We start from the raw sequence: 19,443 nt of genomic DNA, 5'->3' as shown, positions 1-19,443 counted from the left end.
CAAGAACAGACACACACACACACACACACACACACACACACACACAAGAACAGACACACACACACACACACACACACACACACACACACACACACACACACACACTGATGTCAAAGCTCTGTTTGGTGTCTGCAGGCTGGAGCTCCGGCAGGAAAATGCACCGTCAGCCCGAGTCAGGAGGAGGTGGAGGGTGGAGGTGTGACAGGAGAGAAGACATGCAGAGATGGAGGCTGAGAAACGGACAGCAGTGATGAAGACAGGAGGAGAGGAGGGGAGAGGAAGAGGAGAGGTAAACAAGAGGAACAAACATGAACTCACCTCTGCGTCTCTCTCCCTCTGACTGTTGTCATGGCACGTCACCCTAGCTCTCTGTCTCTCTCTCTGGACTGCGACTCCCAGGATTCCACGGGGCTTCGCTCCTGCCCAACAACAGTCTGGGCTCAGGCAGAGGATTGTGGGTGCTGTAGTGTCCTGTTTCAGGAAACGTAGGTCTGCTGACGGCTGCAGGCAGAGATGCTGGCTCACCGCTACTCAGCACAACACTGCAGCCTCCATCTGAGAGAGGAGCAAGGACAGCTGAGACACACCGAGGAGGAGGAGGAGAAAAGAGAGAGAGGGATGCGCAAAAGCAGGCAGAGCGGAGAGGCAGAAGAACATGACGTCATGTCTTCAGCTAAAAATCAAAACAGAAATCAGATTCATGAAATCATCAAGGAAGAAAGAAACTCAGGAAAATGACAAATAAAACCTTAAAATCAAGACCATGATGAAAAATCTTTTATTAATCTACAGAAAACCGATCAGAGACTAACGGCATCATTGTTGGGGCAGATATGAAAAATACATTTTCTGATTAAAATGATAAAAATACAAAAACACACCTTAGAGCAGATATGAGCTCAGGTGATAAAGTCCTAACTGTATGACACTACAAAAGAGTTCAGGCTCCAATCAGAAGCATCCGCACAATGAAAAGTGCAGTATTTCAGAGATGGCTTGGTGCAGGAATACGTGTGGTTGTTGATTGGTTTAATAGGAATGTTTGTATGTCTTTTGAGCAGGTCCAAAAGAAATAAGGAATACAACAAATGGATTTTTATGCATTTTTACAGACCCGTCACTTAATTACTTCAAGTTTTGATACTTTGCACAGTACAAAGCAACTAGGACCCATGGCAAATTTCTTTTTACACTTAAACGCAGATAAAAGTACCATAAGACAGTTTTACAATACACTACAAGGCCATAACAAACATGATATTAGGAAACTTGTTGGGAGGGAGGCCTCCAGTGTCACTGTGATGATCATGCCTGCAGTGAGCGCATACAATCTCAGCATTCTTTATTTCTTACTAAAAGATTTAAAGAAACACAATATAAAATTTTACACAGACAGTTTAGACCTTTTCTGAATAAAACTGATCCGAGTAGGTCAGCACAATGTACTAAATGTAAATCTGCGGGGACCTCCTTGCATTCTGGCTCTGTGTAACAGAAGAATTAAAGGATATATTTAAAAGCAGAATACAAAAAGATCCAGCTCAGTATTTATTGGGGCTGCCAACTCTGAACAAATTTCCAGATAAAAACAAATATAAACTACTATGTAAATTATTTTTCTTGGCAAGAAAATGTATTTTTTTCAATTGGATCAATAAAAAACCACCAACAATAACTCAGTGGTACAAAGAAATCTTTACCAATGGAAAGACTGAGTGCAAACCTGAATGGTAATGACAACATCTTTCTGGATATATAGCGCCCTCTAGTGGATTACTTACCTGATGATCTGAGGGAAACTATAGCGAGAGCAGCAGCCCCACTCCAATGGCAGGTTGGGTTTCTCAGGTCAAATGGGTGAATGGGTGATAGACCAGTTATTTACCATACTGTGTTAGTTTTCCTTTTACATGTCTCAGACTGCTTATTGTGTTGTTTTGTATCAAAAAACCCAAGTAAAGAGATTTTTTTTAAAAAGTGCTGAATTTCTCAAGAATTTGAACATTGTCAGTATGCCATCATGTCATCGTAGTCACATAATAATAAGATTATAATAGTATCATCTGTCACAATAGAAATAGTTTTCATTCAAAGGCTTTATGGCTTTTCCTATAATACCTGGTGGGCGGGTCTCTAGTCAGAATGCGCGGGCCGGTTTTTCATCCCACTCCAGCCTGTGTGGTGATGATGCTGCGTGGCTACATTTCACCTCACAGGTGAAGCAGAAGAACTCCTGCACTGGTTTGTCCTTCAGTCTCAGACTCTCACACATCATCACTGTATTTTCATAAATGTATGTATTGGAACTTTTCTTTTTTCACCCCGGTCACCCCAGCGAGGTGACCGGTCCTTCCTCGTCCCTCACTCATCATCATCAGTTTACCTTATAGAGATCAGAGACTTCATCTCAGACTCATCAACCAACAGCTCGTCATCAGATCCATCAGCAGGACAACCTGATAGCCCACCTGCCTCCCAACAGACACGGGCACACCTCAGCTTCAGGTGTGTCTTGGAACCTATTAGACTTTTTACTGCTTCACATTTCACAGAAAATCAACAACTAACCCCGTTTCATTACTCTTCATTATTTTGTTGTATTTATTTTAATTATTTTTGTCATGGTTCTGGGTCCTCCAGCACTTTGTGTTTCCTTCTGATATTTCTGTATTTTGGGTTAAGTCTTTAGTTATATTCCCTGTTTAGGTCCTTGATTATTTAGTATTTTTGCCCGCCCTCTGCGTCTCTGCCTTTGTGTCTCCGCCCTCTGCGTCTCTGCCTCTGTGTCTCCACCCTCTGTGTCTCCACCCTCTGTGTCTCTGCCTTCGTGTCTCCCTGTGTGTCTCAGTTTTATATTGTGGTGTGACTTCTTGTGTCGTGGTTTCCTTCATGTTTTATTGTGATATGTTTCTTCAGCGTGTCATGTCTGTGCTCTCCCTAGTGTGCCTCTCCTCCACACCCACATCATGTTTCCTGTTTTATTCTGAAGGGCCATGTCTTATGTCAGTGCATGTAGTTGGTGTCTCGTCATACTCATTTGGTTCAGCTGTGTGTGTTGTTCCCTCGTTTCCTGCTGTGTATTTATAGAGTGTGCTTTCTCGTTGCTGGTCCGTCTGTGTGTTCTCCGTACGGTTCTCCCTACTTGTCATGTTTCCTCAGTTCTCTGTTCCCTCATGTTTCTAGTTTTAAGGTCGGCTCTTTTTCCCAGTTTAAGTTTGCTTAGTTTTGTTCGTGCCATCACCGTCTATTGTTTGTTCGTCAGCCTCCGTCAGTAAAGCTCACTGACATCACAGAAGTGTCCTTATTGAAATTCCACACGTCTGTCGCTGCAGCCGTGACACTTTTGATGTACAAAAACACTAACACTGGCTCATGTGGAGTGTTTAATGCCCCTCAGTGTCTGTATATATACGAAGTGCTGCTACCACCATTACTAACATAACAGGAAGAAGCTCTGCATTGTCTGTGTCGCATATTTGCTTTGCAAACTCAGCACAACTTTAAATCTGATGACTGATGCGTATAGAAACTGAACCGGCTTGTAAATGTACCACACTCACATGTCACAGTACGAGTGCAACCACAGTGTTTCAGTCCACAGCCATCAGAGAGCTCTCTGGGTCCTTGTTCCTTTCCTTGGTCACTGTCATGCTTCTGCACTGACTGCTCTATCAGACACTTGTGTAGTCGGTGTGTAGCATGCTCGTTTATTTGCTCTGTGTGTTAAAACAATGAGTGCAGCCGTGAATGTCATGGTTGCTGCTAAAGAGGCAGACGATCCCCCTGCTGCTGTCAGGCCTTTGGGGCATGAGTCCTCCAGCCAGCTATGCATTAATGCTAAAGCAGCTGTAAGATCTTATACCACCTGCTGGACACTTGCGTATATATGACTGCATCATCCGCATACATTTGAGCAAATATATTTGGACAGACTTCAGGTAAGTTATTGATAAAAAGAGAGAACAATAAGGGCCCATGAACAGATCCTTGAGGAACCCCTGTATCACAGTCTAAATATGGAGATTTAACCCCACCCAACACCACATACTGTTTCCTGTGTGAGAGATATGAGGCAAACCACTGAAGAGCCTGACTGGAGATATTAAACTGAGTCCATCTGGACAACAATATCTGATGGTTTACAGAGTCGAAAGCCTTCTTCAGATCTAAAAATACAGCTCCAATACAGGGACTCTTGTCCAGCAGGCTCTTCAAGTTCTCCACTAACATACACAGGGCAGTATCTGTGGAGTGATGTGCCCGAAAGCCAAACTGCAATGGATATAATGAGGGTTGGGTGTTTTCTAGGTGAGCAGTGAGGAGTTTAACCACCCACTTCTCAGCTATTTTAGATACGACCGGGAGTATGCTTATGGGGCGATAATTAGCCATGTCAGTCTTCACACCTGCTTTGAAAATTGGTGTAACTGCAGCAATTTTACAATCTGTTGGAACAATGGAGTGTTTGAAAAACATATTCAAAACATGAGCTGTTGGACGTACAAGCAAATCCATATGTTCCTTTAGGAAGTTTTTGTTAATACCATATACATCGAGTGCTTTTGATTGTTTTAAACCTGTAATTAGTTTAGCAACTTGACTGCTGTGATTAAAGCATCTTTCTTTCAGCTTAACGAGTGAACCGTCAGCTCGTTCAAACACACGTTAAAGTCCGTTTGGCTCGACACCACCGAACAGAGGCAGCAATATAACACAGCTCACATTAACAGTGCAGTGAATCCTGCTTGTGCCGCGATATTCAGGACTGCAAACCGAGCAGCATCACTGACTTTCAGCTTGTTGTGTTTGTGGATATATGACTGACTTTAATTATCCACAAAATCATCAGATTCTCTGTAAGATTAAGGTCAGCTATTGTATTATTATATTTTAAAGGCTTTAAAACCAAGTAAACGCTGAAAGTACAAACATCGCTAATGGCAAATAACTTTGCCGACATGTGGCCAACAGTAATGTTTTAATGTTCTTCGTTATTAAACATTTGCACAGAGTGACATAATATTCAGTACTTACTTTTAGCCTTAGTCGCATCGCTGTGATGTAATCAGCCTTAAAATGCAGCCTTTACGGCTGCAGACCCTGAATTGGGATACAGCCTCTGTCACCTGATAAATGACAGTGAGACATCCCACATACATGCAGTCACACATGTGCTTCAAATAAAGTAATTTGAATTCAATTCAATTCAATTCAATTTTATTTATATAGCGCCAAATCACAACAAAAGTCGCCTCAAGGCGCTTCATAGATACAGAGAAAACCCAACAATCATATGACCCCCTATGAGCAGCATTTTGGCGACAGTGGGAAGGAAAAACTCCCTTTGAACAGGAAGAAACCTCCAGCAGAACCAGGCTCAGGGAGGGGCGGGGCCATCTGCTGTGATTGGTTGGGGTGAGAGAAGTAAGACAGGATAAAGACATGCTGTGGAAGAGAGACAGAGGTTAATAACAGATATGATTCAGTGCAGAGAGGTCTGTTAACACATAGTGAGTGAAGAAGAAACACCCAGTGCATCATGGGAATCCCCGGCAGCCTACGTCTATTGCAGCATAACTAAGGGAGGATTCAGGGTCACCTGGTCCAGCCCTAACTATATGCTTTAGCAAAAAGGAAAGTTTGAAGCCTAATCTTGAAAGAAGCTGTATTTGAAGCAAATACAGCTTCAAATACAGCTTCAAATACAAGTCATCATCCAATTTCACCTGTGATCTTGTGTCACCATTACTCTCTGAGCTCTGTGTTGGTTCTTCTGTCACCTGACAAATAGGACATACATGACAATAAGAATAAAATGTGGAGCTGCTTCAGTGTTTCTGTCACTTTGTGCAGATCTTGACTCGTCAGTAATGTTTATAGGGTGAGTGCATTTTTAAAACAATTTGTGCAGACTGCACTACAAGGTGGAATATTTGCAAAATCAGGACTGCCTCATGATATTTTGTCTCAAAAATTAACCCTATGATGGATCCGATATTACATGTCAGTATCGGTCCGATACTGACGTAAATTACTGGATCAGATATCGGAGAGAAATAAAAAATGTAATCGATCCATTAAATATCAAAAAAGCACCTCACAAAACTTGCGACACGGCGTAACTCGGCTCATAACCGTAGCATGTGGCAGCAGTATGGTCACGTGATAGAGCGGCTGTGTGTATTTGTAGCTTCGCTACCAATCCGGCATTTCATCTCTGAGGAAGTGATCCCAGAGAGAAGTGAAGCAAGTGTGTAAGTTCATCTCTGAATGTTTGTAAAGCATTCCAGCGTTAAGCTTAACAACCGATATATGGAGCAACTGCCTCTTTCTCTCTCCGGCTGCTACTTCAATCATGAAACTGATCAATGATCAGCTGATCGGCTTTTCTGTCGCGAGTCCGTCTCTCTTGTTTGTTTTTGGCCCACTTTGCACCAGAAAGAGGAAACCAGCGGGTGAACAACAGCAGCACGTTTAAGCTTGATAAGCTGTTGTTAGAATTTATTTATTATTACTTTTTACACCAGGATCTTTTTCTATGTAGCTGACGGCTGTAACTGTGCAGGGGCGGGTCTAGCAAAGTTTAGCCAGGGGGGCCGATAGGGCATGAACAGGGAAAAGGGGGCACAAAGACACACTTTTCTTTCTTGTTCTCATTTAAAATGTCGAGCTTTTAATAAATAATTATCTGAATCTTACAACCAAAGTTTTAATCTGATGTAAAATGTATAGAAGTCCATTACTGTATATAGTAACTGTTAAGTCTAATATACCCTAGTAAGCTATACTACTTTTTCCTTTGGGAAGGTACCATCTGTGTAGTCTGCAGTTCTGCTGAAGAAAGATGTTGAATCTATTTAATTATTCTTGTAAAATAATTTATTTCTGTGCATTTGTTTTACACTTGCATTGAATTAAAGTAGATTATGTTGATTGAGCATCATGAGGTGGGGGGTGGTTCCCTATTTTTTTTTTTTTTTTTTTTTTTGCTGGGAGTTTTAGAGGCCTATTAGTTAGGTTGCTTAATATTTCTACTAAGTACTCTTTAAAATACCAGAATAGGGAGGGTGGAGCAGGTTTAAGTTTATTAGATTGATCAGTTTTGCTGAACTATAAAATATCCGGGATGCGTACAAAGCCCTCCCCCGCGCCCCATTCGGCCAATCAGATCACCGCTCCATCCTGCTCCTGCCCGCCTACAGGCAGAAGCTGAAACAGGAAGCTCCAACCCGGAGGGCGGTGCACTGTTGGACGGACCAATCGGAGTCTGCGCTGCGGGACTGTTTTGATCACGCGGACTGGGAAATGTTTCACGTGGCTGCTAGGGACATTGATGAATACACAGACTCAGTCTGTGGATTTATCAGGAAATGCGTGGAAGATGTCGTCCCATCCAGAACAGTTAAATCCTTCCCAAATCAAAAACCCTGGATTAACGGAGATGTTCGCGCGGCACGGAGCACCGCTTTTGCCTCCGCGAACACATCGGACTACAAACACGCACATTACCAACTCCGGAAGACGATCAAAGCAGCCAAACGTGAGTACAGGGACAGGGTGGAGCAACAGTTTGACAACCCTCGGAGTATGTGGCAGGGACTAAACACGATCACAGACTTTAGAGGGAAAACCAGCACACCGCAGACCACGGCCTCTCTGTGTGAGGATCTAAACGTATTCTACGCTAGATTCGACACAGCGAACACCATGAGACCGGACAGTGTGCGCACCGCGGATGATGTCAGTGCGCACACTGTGTCTGAGGAGGATGTGCGGAAGTGCTTCAGGAAGGTGAACGCACGCAAAGCTACTGGTCCGGACGGGATTCCTGGCCGCGTCCTCAAGTCATGCGCGGCTCAGCTGGCTGGAGTGTTCACGCACATCTTCAACCTTTCCCTCTCTCTGTCTGTAGTCCCAGCCTGCTTCAAAATGGCCACCATCGTCCCTGTACCCAAATCCTCCACCATCTCCTCATTGAACGACTGGCGACCTGTAGCCCTGACCCCCATCGTAAGCAAATGCTTCGAGAAGCTGGTCAGGGACTTCATCTGCTCTGCACTACCCGACTCACTGGACCCTCTACAGTTTGCATACCGCCACAACAGGTCCACTGATGATGCCATAGCCCTGACACTACACACTGCCCTGTCACACCTGGAGAAGAGAGACACGTATGTGAGAATGCTGTTTGTAGATTACAGCTCAGCATTCAATACCATCGTTCCCTCGAAGCTGGACAGGAAACTGCAGGATCTAGGACTGAGCAGCTCCCTCTGCAGCTGGATCCTTAGCTTCCTGTCTGACAGACGCCAGGTGGTCAGACTGGGCAGCATCACCTCATCCCCCATCACACTGAACACTGGTGCTCCACAGGGGTGTGTACTGAGCCCTCTCCTGTACTCACTCTACACCTACGACTGCACAGCCACTAACAGCTCCAACATCATTGTGAAGTTTGCGGACGACACTACAGTGGTGGGTCTTATCACCAACGGTGATGAGACGGCTTACAGGGAGGAGGTCAGCGCCCTGACCCACTGGTGTCAAGACAACCATCTCACCCTCAACGTCGCAAAGACAAAGGAGTTGATAGTGGACTTCCGGAGGTGCAGAGAAGTACACACCCCCATCACCATCAACGGCGCTGCTGTGGAGAGAGTGAGCAGCTTCCGGTTCCTTGGTGTACATCTGGCTGAGGATCTTACGTGGTCAGTACACACAAACAAAACAGTGAAGAAGGCGCAGCAGCGCCTCTTCTTTCTCAGGAGACTGAAAAGATTCGGCATGAGCCCCCGCATCCTCAGGACCTTCTATCACTGTGCCATTGAGAGCATCCTCACTGGATGCATCACCACCTGGTATGGCAACAGCACCGCCTACAACTGCAAAGCTCTCCAGCGAGTAGTGCGGTGCTCTGAACGGATAATTGGAGGTGAGCTTCCCTCCCTCCAAGACATCTACAGGAAGCGGTGCCTGAGGAAAGCGGGGAGGATCATCAAGGACTCCAGTCACCCCAGCATAAACTGTTCAGACTGCTTCCATCAGGAAGGAGGTTCTGCAGCATCCGGTCCCGTACCAGCAGACTGAGAGACAGCTTCTTCCACCAGGCCATCAGACTGCTGAACACGTCATAGACACCTCAGCTTCACTACTGGAACTTCAACATTATGCACTCCATACTGTACAGTAATGCCACTGTTTTGCACATGTCTCACTCTGTATATTTTATTTTATTTATTTTATATATTCTATTCATTGTTTACTCTATTTAATTTGTAAAATATGTGTACACACACACACACACACACACACACACACACACACACACACACACACACACACACACACACACACACACACACGTACACTGAACAAAAATATAAACGCAACACCTTTGTTACTGCTCCCATTCCCCATGGGATGGACGTAGAGACCTAAAATTCATTCCAGATACACAATATAACCATCCCTCCCAAACAGTGGTCACAAATCAGTCCAAATGTGTGGTAGTGGGCACATCTGCTATATTGAGATAATCCATCCCACCTCACAGGTGTGCCACATCAGGATGCTGATCTGACATCATGAGTAGTGCACAGGTGTACCTCAGACTGCCCACAACAAAAGGCCACCCTGGAATGTGCAGTTTTTTGCGCTATTGGGGGTCTGGGGACCCAGAACCGGTCAGTATCTGGTGTGACCACCATTTGCCTCATGCAGTGCAACACATCGTCGCATGGAGTCTATCAGATTGTCAATTGTGGCCTGTGGAATGTTGGTCCACTCCACTTCAATGGCTGTGCGAGGTTGTTGGATATTCGTGGGAACTGGTACACGCTGTCGTATACGCCGGTCAAGCACATCCCGAACATGCTCAATGGGTGACATGTCCGGTGAGTATGCTGGCCATGCAAGAACTGGGACATTCTCAGCTGCCATCTGCCCTGAACAATGTGAACCATGATTCATCCGTGAAGCGCACACCTCTCCAACGTGCCAGACGCCATCGAATGTGAGCATTTGCCCACACAAGTCTGTTACGGCGACGAGCTGGAGTCAGGTCAAGACCCCGATGAGGACGACGGGCATGCAGTTGAGCGTCCCTGAGACGGTTTCTGACAGTTTGTGCAGAAATTGTTTGGTTGTGCAAACCAATTGTTCCAGCAGCTGTCTGGGTGGCTGGTCTCAGACGATCTTGGAGGTGAACCTGCTGGATGTGGAGGTCCTGGGCTGGTGTGGTTACACGAGGTCTGCGGTTGTGAGGCCGGTTGGATGTGCTGCCATATTCTCTGAAACGCCTGTGGAGACGGCTTATGGTTGAGAAATGAACATTCAATGCACGGGCGACAGATCTGGTTGACATTCCTGCTGTCAGCATGCCAATTGCACGCTCCCTCATTGCTTGTGGCATCTGTGGCATTTTGCTGTGAGACAAAACTGCACATTCCAGGGTGGCCTTTTGTTGTGGGCAGTCTGAGGTACACCTGTGCACTACTCATGATGTCAGATCAGCATCCTGATGTGGCACACCTGTGAGGTGGGATGGATTATCTCAATATAGCAGATGTGCCCACTACCACACATTTGGACTGATTTGTGACCACTGTTTGGGAGGGATGGTTATATTGTGTATCTGGAATGAATTTTAGGTCTCTACGTCCATCCCATGGGGAATGGGAGCAAAAACAAAAGTGTTGCGTTTATATTTTTGTTCAGTGTAGAAAAATATTTAGTATACACATCCAGAAATGCATATACTATTATATATTGTACATATATTTATTAGTTTCAGATGTAGCCATTCTTGTATTTTGCTTGTTTACATTATTGTATTTTGCACAACTCTGTTGCTTGTGAAGCTCGCACACAAGAATTTCACTCACATGTGCTGTACCAATGTACCTGCACATGTGATGTGACAATAAAAGTGATTTGATTTGATTTGATTTTGATTTTGATTTGATTATTTTGGGTGCAGTGTATTTTTTGCATACATGCAGGTATAACAGAATAGCTTTAGTGTTTGTTTGTTTGTTTGTTTTAAACCTGAGTATGAACTTATATAATAAGTAGCAAGATATTAAAAAAGCAGTTTTATTCATTAAAAAATACACTATATCGGATTCATATCGGTATCGGCCGACATCCAAATTTATAATATCGGTATCGGACATAAAGAAGTGGCATCGTCCCATCTCTACTATGAATATGTCAGTGCCATTAGGATGAAATTCTTGTGTCACCAACATTTAAGGTTAGACATATAATTCTAACAGCCTCTGTAAACTAATATCCGGGCTGCTCGAGGCTGCCGTTTTCTCTGACAGTTTCAATCAAAATGAGAAACGCTGCTCTGAGACTGAGAGAACTAATAGTGCTGCCTGTTGTGCAGTTAGTTTCCAAAACACGTTATTCATGGTTACATACAGTTTCAGACTGATGTGGGCCAAAGCCTAGCATAGCCTGTAACGTTATTATGACGGACACATTTTATGAGTGAACTTGACTTTAAGCGACTTACAGGTGTCTTTGAAAAATACTTTCTTATATCCAGGTTCTTCCTTTTTGCTGCCATCCTCCTCTCCTTCTTGCAGGTCCTCACAGCCCAGGCTTGCTGCTGCTAAAACTAAACAGAGCTCCCTGAGAGGCTGAGCCAATCACATTGGCCATTTTTGTCACATGACGTAGGACCAGGGCCGTGCAGAGAGGTTTAAAGGGGCGGGTGCTCAAAGTTAAAAAGGGGCACATTGAACCAGGCTGAATAACAACAACACACATTCATCAAGAATCTAATATGGGAAGGGCAGGGCTGTGTTGATCTGAGACTGTAGACAGTAAAAAGTCCACAGGAGAGATGGTAGCTGATTAAACAAGTGTCATGAGATAATAACAAAATGCAAAGATTGGTGACAGCGCTTGGAACCATAAGGACACAAAAAACTGTGAGAAATAATTTAGGCTCTGCCTGTGAATCACTCTTTGCTTCTCTTCTTCCTTCCATCCCATCATTTCATATATCACTCTCCACTTGGTGTCTGAGAACAAGGCACAACTTGCTATGGCAATAAACTATAATCTAATTATCCACACCTAACAACTCTTGCACTTAATCTAAATGATGACAGAAAAATGTTATAGCCCTGCCTTTAGTAGCCTCACACAGCTCCTGCTGTTTCCTCCTCATGTCCTTACCAGCCATGTCTGCACAATGTTATATCATGAGTAATAATTTAAAATAATCCATATACATAAAACACACACATGCACACACAGTGACACTTTAGACCTTCTTCAGAATACTGAATATACTATGGGCATCACTGTGCTGATCCAGAATCCTTACATTATTATTCAGAGCTACAATAATAAAGCAATGAGGAGGGGGAAGTAATAAATATGAAATAATGTATTTATGATGATTCCATTTGTTTCACTATCCACTCTGTGCAGGGCAAAGCTTATTACATCTTTAAACTGTAGAGATACAATCATTTTACTGCTGTAAAATCCAACTTTTGTCTTATTTAAAATATAAATCTAATATAATCTGCTTCTTAATGTATGTTCTTTAAAATACAGCGTGTGTTTTTTAATATATTATAATTATAATAATTATTATGTGGACATGCATATTAGATCATTTTTTAGTGAAATATATTCCCTCCAGAAAGGCAGGAAACTTACTTTAAAACGAAATATGTTCCCTAAAACGGTGACAGAGCTACAGACCCATGACAGCCTTACACAGGTAGCCAGCAGCTATGACCAGCACTACCTGTGCAGTTAATAAAAGGACAGGTAATGTGTGTCACGCTGTTGCACACACAGCACGCTCGTTTGTTTCAGTTCGTCAGTCCAACGTGTACGTAATAAGCTAATACTCCTGTGTGCTACACACTACAGTGTACGCTGTACACCTACTTACTGGTTTTGTCGCATCAGTCTGTGTCTCTGAGTTAACTTGTGTTTCTCCTACAGCTCCGGACCGCTAAAAATGCGCGTGCTCTTTGTGAGCTCGTTCCCGGCTCGTAACCAGCGCGTTCTGCCGTCAAGGGCGACCATTGGTTAAATGTGATCATGTGACTGATGCAAGCCAGATCCTTTTATTTAGCAAAACTGTGATTAATAGTTAAATATTATTGTTGAGGGGCACAGACAGGACTCCGCACGCACACACATATAAAAAAAAATAATTTTTTTTAAAAAGTTGCCTCAGCAAAAGGGCACTTTGGGCACCCATCAGGAAAGGGGCGGGTGCTCAAGCCCCTCTAGCCCCCCCCTCTGCACGTGCCTGCGTAGGACTCCAGTAGAGGACGTAATTTAACTCTTTGTGCACCGCTGGGTGAATGAGACGTTGACTGATCGTTTTTTTCTTTCTATAGGGTTTGATTTTCTTTACTCGGAGAGATCAAATTATTGGTGGGAACAATTCAATAATCGCTGGACATTGGTGGGGACACATCCCTTCTGTCCATGCCAAATCTACGCCCTTGGGGGAGAGTTCCAGGTTCAGGTCTGAAGGGTCACTTCAGTGTGATCGCCTGCAGTTTCACACAGACCTTCCTTCTTTAGGCCTCAATCTTTTATTTAACATCCAGTTCGTGTATTTGGACAGTCTCTCCTAAACCCTAAACATCATTGTAAAAATAACTGTGGTTGACACGCAGTGGCTCTCATACAAAGTACTCAAATTATAAGCATTTCAAAGTAACTGGACTCCGCTGCTGTGGTTGGTGTTTAGAACCAGTGAACATGAAGCAGTCAAGACTTTAAGTTCGATTTCCTGCATCACTATGATTTATCCATAACAGTCTCCAGCTGCCCCACACAAAAAGTCATGTGACTGAAAGGAAGGTGTGGCCTGTTAGCAGCCCATAAAAACAGCTGATTCTGCACAGTCAAGCTCAGAACTTTCTTTCTCCAAGACTGCAGCAACCTCACGACTGAACCACTAAGACCTGCGGAGCGAACAGGATCAGCCGGACCTCTCTGCAGGTCTGCTTTCTCACTCTATTGCACGTACGCTAACCTATGACAACACATCATTTAAAGGGTTTTTACATCTGGATTTAAAGCGTTAAAGACAAGAACTGATGAAGCTTAACGAGGCTAACAACTGTGTGTGTGTGCACTTGTGTGTGTGTGTGTGTGTGTGTGCGTGTGTGTGTGTGTGTGTGTGTAACTTGTCATCACCAATGATCAAAGACTGTTGATCAATGATCAATCACCAGTGGTGCTAGTTTAAGTCATTGTGCAGATGTTTATAAGGTTGGAAACCTGCAGTCAGCTGAGACTGAAGAAGTCACATGATGAAATGTTTCTCCGTCCAGAAGAACAGAATCAACTTTTGAGGATTTCCTTACCTGGATGATTAAGTGTGTGTGTGTGTGTGTGTGTTCGTGTGTGTGTGTGTGCGTTCGTGTGTGTGTGTGCGTGTATGTGTGTGTGCACTTGTGTGTGCGTGCGTGTGTGTGTGTGTGTGTGCGTTCGTGTGTGTGTGCACTTGTGTGTGTGTGTGCGTGCGTGTATGTCAGGGCTCTAGACTAACTTTTTGCCATGGGCGTACCGGTACGCCTAACTTTTTAAAGTTAGGCGCACACAAATTTTATAATAATTTATATAATATAATGTGTTTTTCTGGATACACTGTGCTTTTTCAGCATTCAAAGATTGATGACACCGTGTCAGAGCACTGGCTATGAATTTCAGAAGGATCAGGCCTTAACTTAACAGAAAAGTTAGCTATAGTTCTTTTCCTATTACAGCTACATCCACTTCTGTCGTGCCTAGGCTGCTCACTAGGGCTGGGTATCATCACTGATTTCTATAATCCATTCGATTCCGGTTTTCAAAGTCCCGATTCGATTCAACTTAGACTCAGACAGTCAGAAATATTATAATTCTGATCATTTATCAGTACTGACTTCCTCAGAATTGTGAACATCACAGCAGATGCCTTTGTGTGAAAGTAACTGAGAATAAAACACAGAAAAACATGAAGGAGATTTTCCTGGTCTGGCTTTTTATAGCAGATAACCTTAAAAATATTCTACAATGTTCTGCATATAAAGTTTAAATTTCTTCAGTATTGAACAACAGAAAAAACAGGCTTTCTTGTCCGAGGTCATTTAAGTGAAAAAGAAAAAGACAGCAGCCACAGCGCTGTAAACAACGGTAGACTGGTGGGTAATAAGCGAATGAATAATACAGAAAACAGAGATTGGAGACGGGAACTGTTCTTGAAGTACAGAGAGAGAGGGAGAGAGAGCTAGCTGTGCATGAAGTGTGATTTTAATAGTTGTGGAAGCAAAACAGCAAAATTCAGCTCGGTGAATTTTGGTTGGAGAGACAAAACCTGCAGCTCAGAATCAGCGCAAAAACACGTAATCACAGCGCGGACCGGACACATCGGATTCGCTGAGCTCCGACAGCGTGTCCGTCTACGGACCGTCGGGTGAGAAAGCCGAGAAAGACAAAGCTGATTCTGATGCGTCGGTCTGTGTTTACGTCTTTGTGTGGAGTCCGTGTACCTGCTCTCATCTGCTGTTTGGTTGTTGTTGAAATGGTTTTGTGAGCTTTAATCTGAGAATCTGGCGTTTCTGGCAAAACACAGTTATATTTAAAAGTCAGGATTTAATGAATTGATATTCTTTATTCAAGCTACTCACCTCCCACTTCCACCTGCACTTTCAACTGGACCACGGCCAATCAGAGACTATCTCTGATTGGTTTAGTCCACGATAGGGACAAAATGTGTGTCTGTTGTTGACCACAGGGAAGGTTGCAGATTTTGTTTGTTTTTTTTGCTACCCGAACAGTTGGTCGCACAGGTGCAACCAAATATTTTTTTTTAGTCGCACCACTGAAAAATTTGGTCGCACTCTAGAGCCCTGTATGTGTGTGTGCACTTGTGTGTGTGTGTGTGTGTGTGTGCGCGTGCGTGTGTGTGCACTTGTGTGTGTGTGCACTTGTGTGTGTGTGTGTGTGTGTGTGTGCACTTGTGTGTGTGTGTTTGGCAGTCTGATGCGGTTTCAAATAATCAAACAATCAAAGCTTTATTCGCCACGTGCAGGTTGCCCTGCAGTGAAATGGGACCCCCCCCCCGACCTTACACACACATCACAGACATCACATGGGGATACAGTCGGAGATCGGTAGCGTTACAGAAAAACATTGAAATGTACACTACAATGGGAAAGTACAAGAGGAAAAAAAGAGACCTCTACTCATGCTGTGCTTCCATGGTAGGACAGCATGAGAACAGGAAACAAAAACACTCCTCTGCAGAAAAAGCACATAAATGTCCACAGCACAACTTTGTGAAAGACATGACAAGCCACAGGATTGGGTGGGGGGTGAGGAGTAATCCGAAGCGAACACAGCAGCCGCCCTGCACAGCGCTACCATTCCAGCGCGGCACACAGACCCACCGTGTTCCCCCGCAGGAAACAAGCATCGAAGGCGTTTGGAAAGTGAGGGGGGATGAGTGCGTGCTTATCAGTGTATGTGTGTGCGTGTCCAGAGTTCAGCTGAGACAGTGCCCTTCGCCCTATCAGGCTAAGTAAACAGTCTGCTAGCCAACCCAGGTGGCCATGTATGGGATGGGAAGGAACAGACTAAACACAGTCGTCATGAACAAATGGACAACAACGCTGACCGGGATTCACAAACGACTGAATGACTTCATACCTGGATCAACAGAATCGAACACGTGCATTAATCACAGGAACAAATAGGAAACTAAATGGATCAAAGTAAATGAATTTGGGAGTTAATAGAAAGGCAAATAAATACAAAATCAAAGCATAAAAGCAGTTAAACTTCCTGATGAAGCTACGAGACTTTTTTCAGAGCGAACAAAGACACGCAGCTCTCGTCTCGTTTGTCCTGTAAGTGTTTGGTGCTGCAGGATTTACACACAGTTATTCTTTATGGATGTGAACCTGAGAGCTGCACGTTCATTTAGAAATGACTTTCATGTTGTGTGTTACAGCCATGGCATCCCGTTGGTGGCCCTCCTCGATGCTCTTGGCTTCACTGCTGTTTCTCTACTGGACGACCTCCTCTGCTCGGCCCCGTGACCCCGTCACAGCTGACCTCTCACCACCTTACAGGGCTCGCAGAGACCTGCCTGAAGACAGCAGAGACCAAGCTGATCAAGTTCTGAATGCTGTCAAAGATTCTCTGTCTCTGTTTAAAGACGTGATGGAAAATATTAACCCAGATAAAGTGGTAGGTGTAATCAAAAGCCTTTCAAACTTTGCTAGCCTGGCACCTGGCATCGGAGGTGTGGTCTCCTCTGTCATCAGCATGGTCCTAGTCTTCATCCCACAGGACGACCCAGTGCTGAAGGCAGTGAAGGAAGGCTTCGCTGAAGTAAACAGGAAGATGGATTCACTCTCCATCCAGATCTCTGACCTGGCAACAGACGTAGAGTGGTTCAGCTACATCAGCGTCTACTCTCAAGATGAACTCCGCATCCTCAACGCCTGGAGGAAGTTCAACGAGTTTCGAGAGAGTGGCGAGCTGATGCGAGGTGAGGACAAATGGCGACTGGCACAAATATTCACCAACTACTATGAGAACACGGGAGCTGAGACCGGTATGACCAACCTTTACCATTACCTGACAGTCACCAGCACGTCTCTGAGCGGAAACATCAACGAACTCCTGAAGAGAAAGTTTAAATGTGACACGAGTCAGATCGGAAAATACAACTTGTATTTAAGCAGCCTGCTGTGGAAGGGGATGCTAGTCAACCAGTTCTACTGGAAACTCCTGGGTTTAAACACAGCAGCCAAAGAAGCTGAACACACGCAGATGTTCAAGAAAGTCTCTGAAGCTCAGATTTCAGCTGTACAGTTCTGTCTGACCAACTATGAGCAGTTCATGAAGAACGATGTGATAGAGACCGCCAAAGCTCACACTGCTAATAACAAGCAAGCCATCGCTGTTCAGGTGAAGACGGTTCTGGACCAGAAGTACAACTGGTACAGCTGGGTGGTGGTGGTATATGACACTGATACAGACACGACATATGCATTTCACAATATGACAAAGATCCCTGTGGACAGTGTGACTGTGGCTGTGGGCTACACTCTGAAAGAAGAGCAGGACACTAAAGCAGCAGCAGTGGTAAAGGAGCTGGACTCGTGTAACCTGGAGCCATATTACTTTTACCATAACCTTTTGCCAGAAACACACTGCGATCAAATGGCACAGAATATTTTAAACTGCAACCGCAAGGTCGATGGAGTTTCTGTAGGTCAGTTTTTAAAGGTGATGCACAGCATCAAGTTTAAGTGGGACGACTTAGTGGAAGTCCCAGCAGCCATGAAGTCCTTCAGATGTTGGAGGTATGATTGGCTTCCACCTCAATACAGTGTTCGCTATGACTTACCTCACTACAGCCAAATCTGCATCCATTACTCCCGGTCACTTGCCGTCTGCAATCCTGATACGTGTCTGAACGGGGGACGGTGCAAGAGGCTGCTGGACTCCAACCAACACCTGTGCGACTGCCCCGACAGTTACCTGGGAGACAGGTGTGAACACAAGATGAACACCACTGTGCCGCCCATAGATGTAGGGTTTACTGTGCAGAGAGCTCCGCCGTCACCGCTGAACTAAATCTGGAGGATCGGTGCGCACTCATTAAAAACCACATTACTGTGAAGTTCACAGGAAACTCTGTAGCTCATGAAAAAAGCATCAGTAGAATAAAGCAAAACTGATTTTGTTCAAGAATGAAATGCGCTGACACAGCAGTCCACTGCAAACATGACAACAAACAGTCAGGACCAGCTGAGGTCCTTTCTGTGTAAGGCAGTCATGCTTTAACGATGTATTCGTTGTGTTTTCTTTGTGCTTGCCATGAAAATAATTAACTATGTGACCACAAATAAAGACACCTGGACTGTGTCTGATTCTTAAAATATCTGAAACCATGGCTGTGGTTGGGGATGGGATCCACTGTGAACTGGTGCGTTTCTCCTTCATGTTTGCGTCCGCTGAAGCTTCACGGGTCAGAGTAACGTTGTGAAGTCATTCTGGAAGCTGCAAAAAAACGGCGAAAATCTTTCACTTTGACTTTCTCATCTTCGGTTTGACAGCATTTTAGTAGATAAAGTCAGATGGTTTGAACATGAATTGAGCTGGAGTTTAAGAAGGCCTCTGGGGGGTCGGGCTGACCTCCGTGTCCTAATGACAAGTGAAATAACTGAAAAAGGGGGAGGGAGGGTGAGGCAGGAAAACGAACAGCTTGTAGGGCTGGCGATGTCATCTATAGACAGAGGACACGTTAGGAGGTGCAGTCCTGCTCCTCAAATTCAAATAATTTATCTCAAACTAATGCTGTCAAATAAAAGACATCATGTCCTCTTCATGCAGCTGATAACAGTCAGTGTGAAACAGAAGCTGTGCAGGTCTACGATCAGCTGTAAG

At 44.4% G+C, this 19,443-nt stretch overlaps 2 protein-coding genes across 3 annotated transcripts in view; one reads left to right on the top strand and one right to left on the bottom strand.

Moving 5' to 3' along the window:
• The window catches only part of samd14 (sterile alpha motif domain containing 14), a 30,234-nt gene extending 17,068 nt beyond the window's left edge, over positions 1-13,166 (bottom strand). Inside the window, exons 1-2 of one of the 2 annotated variants that reach the window (XM_080906181.1) lie at positions 12,926-13,166; positions 319-576 (exon numbers count right to left, since the gene is read on the bottom strand). The gene's annotated coding sequence lies outside the window, so the exon portion shown is untranslated. The remainder of the gene's footprint in view (positions 1-318; positions 577-12,925) is intronic. The other variant, XM_080906182.1, reaches the window with a different exon arrangement.
• Positions 13,167-13,926: 760 nt separating this feature from the next.
• Positions 13,927-18,910, top strand: LOC308412207 (cephalotoxin-like protein). Its single transcript, XM_080906380.1, has 2 exons — positions 13,927-13,995; positions 16,994-18,910. The coding sequence occupies exon 2, from the start codon at positions 16,996-16,998 to the stop codon at positions 18,628-18,630; it is 1,635 nt and encodes a 544-aa protein (XP_080762506.1). The 5' UTR covers positions 13,927-13,995; positions 16,994-16,995; the 3' UTR covers positions 18,631-18,910.
• The last annotated feature ends 533 nt before the right edge of the window (positions 18,911-19,443 follow it).

This window comes from Rhamphochromis sp. 'chilingali' (assembly GCF_963969265.1).
Source record: "Rhamphochromis sp. 'chilingali' genome assembly, chromosome: 15".
Classification (NCBI taxonomy): domain Eukaryota; kingdom Metazoa; phylum Chordata; class Actinopteri; order Cichliformes; family Cichlidae; genus Rhamphochromis; species Rhamphochromis sp. 'chilingali'.
Note: the sequence above shows the minus strand (reverse complement) of the source record. Positions and strands in the feature narration are given on the sequence as shown.

Excerpts from the sequence above, each read along its gene's own strand:
- LOC308412207 (XM_080906380.1), top strand. The coding sequence starts at position 16,996 with ATGGCATCCCGTTGGTGGCCCTCCTCGATGCTCTTGGCTTCACTGCTG.